Source organism: Triticum dicoccoides, chromosome 5A (genome assembly GCF_002162155.2).
Source record: "Triticum dicoccoides isolate Atlit2015 ecotype Zavitan chromosome 5A, WEW_v2.0, whole genome shotgun sequence".
Taxonomy (NCBI): domain Eukaryota; kingdom Viridiplantae; phylum Streptophyta; class Magnoliopsida; order Poales; family Poaceae; genus Triticum; species Triticum dicoccoides.
In genome coordinates this window covers 3081508-3087711 of record NC_041388.1, presented here as the reverse complement: position 1 = coordinate 3087711, position 6204 = coordinate 3081508, and the positions used below count along the sequence as shown (strand labels likewise).

The 6204-nt window shown below is 43.3% G+C and overlaps 1 protein-coding gene and 1 long non-coding RNA gene across 8 annotated transcripts in view; one reads left to right on the top strand and one right to left on the bottom strand.

The window, feature by feature from the left end:
- The window catches only part of LOC119298720 (carotenoid 9,10(9',10')-cleavage dioxygenase-like), a 7812-nt gene extending 7576 nt beyond the window's left edge, over positions 1–236 (bottom strand). Inside the window, exon 1 of the mRNA XM_037576006.1 lies at positions 3–236. Coding sequence (XP_037431903.1) covers positions 3–236 — 234 coding nt within the window. The remainder of the gene's footprint in view (positions 1–2) is intronic.
- A 353-nt stretch (positions 237–589) lies between these two features.
- LOC119298719 lies at positions 590–5840 on the top strand. Of its 7 annotated transcripts, XR_005145936.1 has the most exons (7): positions 590–1047; positions 2969–3113; positions 3561–3773; positions 4623–4935; positions 5035–5209; positions 5325–5404; positions 5672–5840. It is a non-coding gene; the product is annotated as an uncharacterized LOC119298719 (long non-coding RNA). The 7 variants fall into 7 exon arrangements; XR_005145935.1 differs by having other exon boundaries at positions 3684–3773; positions 4623–5209; XR_005145938.1 differs by having other exon boundaries at positions 3684–3961; positions 4623–5209.
- Positions 5841–6204: the final 364 nt, after the last annotated feature.

Sequence of the window (6204 nt, the reverse complement as noted above, 5' to 3'; positions counted from 1 at the left end):
ACCGGGAGGTGGCCGCGGACGGGGAGGCCGGCGGCGGGCGGGGTCTCGTCGCGGACGGGGGCGAAGTTGCCGGAGAGCCAGTGGAGCGGCTTGGCCTTGTCGTGGCCGAGGCGGACGGCGAGGCGCTCGAGCAGGTCGACCGCCCAGGACGCCACGCCCTTGCTCGGCTGCGGCGCCGGCACCAGCACCGCCCCCTTCTTCAGGGTGTCCTCCGCCGCGGCCACCGCTTCCCCCATGGTGACTACTGGTGGCCACTGACGGTGTGGGTGGGTTGGTTGGTAAAAGAGGGGAGGCCGGAGATGATGCTCAGCGCATTGTTCCCTGGGCGTTGGCTGGGTGGGGGTTTGGTTTGTAGCCAGCCACGCGAGCGGAGGAGAGAGGGACGGCAATGGCGTTAGCGAGAGCCGGCCATCGATTAGTCAGTGGTGCGCCATTGGCCGCGTCGTCCAAACCAATTGAGTCACGTTATTACTGCACGCGTGCTGTAGCTGGTAGGATCCATCGTTCATTTTAATCCAAGGGCTCAATCGCTGTGTGACAAACCTCGCACCGGCCATTAAAAAATAAACAAAACCACACGCCACACTGTTCGCCTCTCCCTGTCTTATCTCCTTCCTCTAGAGAGGTCTGGCCACTTTTATTCCCCAACGCAAGCTTGTACTGCTCCGGCGATGTCTTCCCTTCGTAGGCTCACCTCTTTGCGCTGCTTGTGCCCCTATTGCTTCTACCGGCTGCTGCAAGGAATGGCCGGGGGATGAAGGTGCTGCGCGAATCGACCTGGGACGCTGCTGCCGCACAACGGCGAGCTCAACGAGCCCGACGATGACGGCAAGCAGCGACCTGTAAGGGGAGGAGGGGCACGCCTGGGCCGCCGCGCTTCCTCGACCGCTGCGACGCCCTCCATGATGGGCGCCCCAAGATTCTTCGGCCGCAGGAGGCGTCTGACGGCAGCGGCACGTCTCCGGTCAAATCCAATGAAAAACAGCCCTCCTGTCCGGCCAAGCGACCAAGCCCCAATAGCAAAACCCAATGGTCGTCGCGCAGCAGGTGAATTACTTGCTGTTAGCCTGTTAATTAGAACTGATTTCTTCCTTTCTTCATTGTTTGTTCGTCTTGTACTGCTGCTTTCTTGATGTTAGAAGAGTGAAAGCAGAGCAAGTGAGAGCATGTGATTTTTTGATCATCCATTAATTCTTCACGGCCATATGATTAGTCAGTAGCCAGTAGAGGTACATGCATGTGTACTGAGTTTAATTTCAGTAACTTTGTGGTCACTTGCGTCTCTGTCAAATTATTCAGATCACTAGCTGAAGAAGTAGTGCCCATGCTTATAATCAACTAGTGGGGTACCCCAACTAGTGGTACTAGGCTACTAGCAGTCCATGTTGTATCTGATTGTACACCCTATATGGAGATAAAAAAAAACATACTTCGGTACATATCTCCGTAGCTATGTCACTGGAAATATTAAAAATGATGAGCACTCAACATATCAGTGTTGCAGCTAATTGAAATTAAACTGATTGTGCATGTCTTCATAAACCAAGAGTTAACTGAAATTAAACTGATTGGAAATGACGAGCAATCAACGGTCAACTGATTGCGCCTTATGTGTGCTGATTCAATTATCCCTTCTGCATCATCTGTCGATCTAACAAGACAGCACAACACACATGCATCAACCTATTGTCATACCCCATGATAGTTTTGCAAGTCCCAAAGATCACCGGCTTCACTCTGAAATTAAAGGGAGACATAACTGATTAGACAAGAAATCATATTGCCTAACACTGAATTTAAGGAATTTTAGACATGATAAGTGAAATACCATCAATAAACGAGCATATTGCCCATACTCTTGCAATCCATTTGCACTTGTTCCAGCCATTTTCTCTTTAGGTGATTGGTATTGTGCCAGTGGAATGTCATTCTCTCTTCTCTATGAAAAGAAAACCGAGCAAATATTAGTCTATATTAGTGTTTTTAGCAAGTACTCTGGTTAGATAGGTGCAAGAGATTTACCGGATGAGTTTGATTTTTTGGTACAACTTTATTTGTCTCCTTCTTCTTTTTATTGGGGTGCTGGTTGTCAAGCCATGATTTCTTTCGTCTCGAATTCTTCTTCGGAATTTCTTTTTTCTTTAGGCAAGCGGCCTGTAGACAATCCTCAGGTTCTTTAGATATATCTTCAGTTGTGCATGTAGTAGTAGGAGCTTTTTCTTCAACTTGCTTCCTAAGAATCTTCAAAGCATCATCTACTAGTTTGATGCACTCTTTTGATGCAACTGCTTGGGAAGCTATGCCATGGAAATCATGCATGAAAAACTTCAACTGTTGCCTATCTTCCGATCTAGGGTCTTCCAAAACAATGTTTCCATGACTGTTTTGAATAGTTCCACTTCGTGCTTCTCGAGTCCATCGCTTCAAAATATAGTGGCCTGGAAGATATTTAATATTCATGACGTCAAGGGCTTTCAGAGCATGACTACACAATATACCAACTCTTTCAAATTGCCCACAATTGCATAGAACCTTTTGCTCTTCATAGTCTACAAGAACTTTGCACTCTTCTTCATATGAAAATTCTGGGTCAAGACTTGCAATCACAACAGTATAAACATTGTGTTGTACCGATGGCTTGATGTATGCTGAGATGGATCTTTCATATTCATTCTGAAAATCTTCAAATATGTGTGGCGTGTAAACTTTGCTTGCTTGTATTACCATAGGAGTCCTCATTCTGACTCTAGGTAATTTTTTCCTAGACTCATATTCCTCATTTACCTCGTTATCTCTTTTTCCTTGCACAACCCTCTCTACGTGCTTGAAAAATCGAAGGATGTCAAGACCAGACTTTAGATGGTCTTTCAAGTCACTGTTCAAGCTCTCACTTAATTGTGTGCTTCTCATGCCTATAGTGTAAGCATTCCTCATGTAACATCTTGCCCATTTCTCTTTTACTTTGTAGATGCCGTCCAACCAAGTTTGTGTTTCCACATTGCTTCTTATGGCATTGAAAGCGTCTTCAAAGGCTTCCTCTTCCTCATACTTGTACATGCAAGCACTGAAATCAGCAAGTACATTTGGTCCATCCTCGTCTTTTTTCTTATGAGGTAAGTGCCTGATGGCATTTTGCATTATGTGAAAAGTGCACGATCCATGCCATGCTTCGGTAAATACTGCCTGAATTGCATTACCCATTGCTACATCTTGATCAGTAAAGATTGTTCTTGGTTGCTTTTTGTTATGCACTGATAGGAACGTGTTGAACAACCATTTGAATGATTCAAATGTCTCATCATATAAAAGTGCAGCACCAAAAATGACCATTTCTCTGAAATGGTTGAAACCAACAAACACACCAAAGGGTATGTACTCTTTGTTTGTCCCAAATGTTGTATCGAAGTTAACAACATCACCGAAATGAGCATAGTCAATTATCATCCTTGCATCAGCCCAAAAGATATTTGCTATATTTTCATCGCAATCTAGTTGCATGTCATATTCAAATGCAGGATTCTCATTCTTTTTATCTCTAAAATACTTGAGCATACTTCCAGCTTCACCATACATCAAGTCCCTTTGTCGCCTGGTTCGCAAGTGGTTCTTGGGATCACGACATGTGTAGCCAAGGTTCAGTGGACCACCAACTTGTCGACTTGCTAACTCATGGGATTTTCTAGGTACAATTCCTGAATCATCTGCTGTTTCAATTTCAAATGCTTGCAAGGCTGAAATCTTCCTCTGTGATGGCATCAAGTGGCTTGTCCCAGGTAATTGCAAGACATGGTTGTGTTCAACAACTAACTCATGCACCTCATAATTTCGTGCTTCTCGGTCTATAGTAATTCCCATTCGAACATTGCAGCCGGTCCTTGTTTCTGCACGAGGACGCTTTGTATTATTACCCCTTTTGTCTTTTCTTCTATAGCCCTCGTTGGAACAAACATATCTTGCTGAGGTGATTACTCCATCGAGTTTGCTCTTGTTTTCATAATTTATCCTTACATCAAAACCAATATGACCTCCATAACATGCCCAAAATTTCCAAGCCTCTTTTGTGGAATTGAATTTCATACCAATCTGAGGCATCCAACTAGGAACCACATTTGTCCTGTAAAAGTTACACATGACTTATTTGTTTGTATGTTTACACTACAATCATAAGGTGATATAACCTGAGAATTTAACAAAATTGTCGGTACCTGTTAGCATCCTCATTACAGCTAGTCATATTCTCCATTAGACTTTCTCTTCGTTTTTGTTGCTAGGAGAAGGACAACAAAAGGGAGATCATCTGCATTAATCTCCTGTCATGTTTTGGGAATCCCAAGACTTGATGAGCAAATCATCTGTCTTACAAGCAAATATTTGAATATATTCATGCATTTTATCTTGAGCTTGTCCAAAACAATTGAGATTACTTCTATTAAATTTTTTTCACTATTAACATAATCTAAAAGATGCAGAAAATAAGTTTTGCATCTTGCCCTTATCATCCTCCATTAAGAAAATAGTAGCATAGCAAACTCAATCTACAAATTGTGTGCCTTGAGAACATGAATACAATCAGAGCATATGTCACATACCTTCAGATTAATTGTCATCTTTTTTGTTGCTAGGAGAATCTTTATCGCCTACGGATCAGCTTGCCTTGGTTTCACTCTGATTATGGAGGACGATCAGAAGAAAGATAGGGCAAAAGGGAGTTGATCTGCGCCGGGGTTCGGCTCCTTAGCTTGCCTTGGTTGCGCTCGGAACATGGAGGACAATCAGAAGAAAGATAGGGCAAAAGGGAGTTGATTTGTGCCACGTACAGATCACAGATCAACGTACCTTTGTCATATTATTTTACAAGGACGAACAGGAGGAATGAGAAAGATGAGCGGGACAAAGGCAAAGAGATCCCTGTTTGGCGCCAAGGAAGTTATCAGGGTGTGTTTTGTTTGGCGCCAGGTTCTGTTTGGCGGCAATCCTGCAGCCATACGAGATTTTCTACCACATAATTAGCTGTTTGTTTCCATTTATTAACAGAATCGAGTGGGGATAATGAGAGCCGTCAGATTTAAATGGATGGCTGATGTGGGTTGGTACAGTACCCGTGCAGTAATAACGTGACTGCAGAGGAGCCGAAGAGCACTCTCTGTCCGTCATCCCAGGTTCCACACGATTTTTCTGCCATATCGTGTGCCTGACATGACCTCACCTGGTACGACCGATTATACTTCCTTACTTAAGCCAAAAAAATACTCCCTCCGTAAATTAGTATAAAAGCGTTTAGATTATTATTTTAGTGATCTAAACACTTTTATATTAATTTACAGAGGGAGTAACAATTAAACTTGGATTATTTATGGGGCTGCTATGCGTCGGCCGACGGATCGCGAGCAGTCGGATCCGATGGGTAAACATCTTTCTCTACTTTGCAACACAGATCTTGTTGCGGAAACATTTGCAAGTGCAGTGGTGTTTGCGGATTTTTTGCAACACAGATCTTGTTGTTGAATTTTTTTGCGAACGAGTTTTCCTTGTAGATTTTTTTTCAACAAAATTGATGTTGCAGAATTTTTTTTTGTGGACTTCATTTTTTTTTTCAACATAGATGTTGTGAAAAGAACTTTTGCAGTACACGTGATGTTCATAAAAAAATACAGTCGACGCTTCGCTGCAGATTCTCACCCGCACCGCCCCGCCATCGACTTCCGTCATTGCAACCTCCACTCTACTTGGCCCAGGAGGCCCGGCGGCCCTGTGGTTGCCAGTGGCGAGCGAAGGTCGTCTTCGTCGTCACCTGGTAGCAACAGGGGGCGGGCGATGTTGATAGAGGAGAGGGAAGAGCAGAGAAGTTTAGAGTTGAAAAAATGTCAAATGTATATGCATTAGAAAACATAAATTAAGATAGTGCAGTGTACGATAATTAAGTGTTGAGGTAACTTAAGAGATGATTTCTTAGCACAATGTGTCTCATCACATTTTTACGGATTGCTAGTTCATATATAAGGCTAATAGATAATCATAGTATGCATGTTTTTATTGTCATCTCTAAACTACACGAAAGGCTTAAGATAAGACTGTCTTAGCAACCATTGTGCGTGCTCATCTTCTTCCCCGCAAAAATAAAAAAGTAGGTATTTTATTGCTACCTCTAATTACGTGGAAGATTTAAGATAAGATTATCTTACCAAACACTATATATGATAGTTA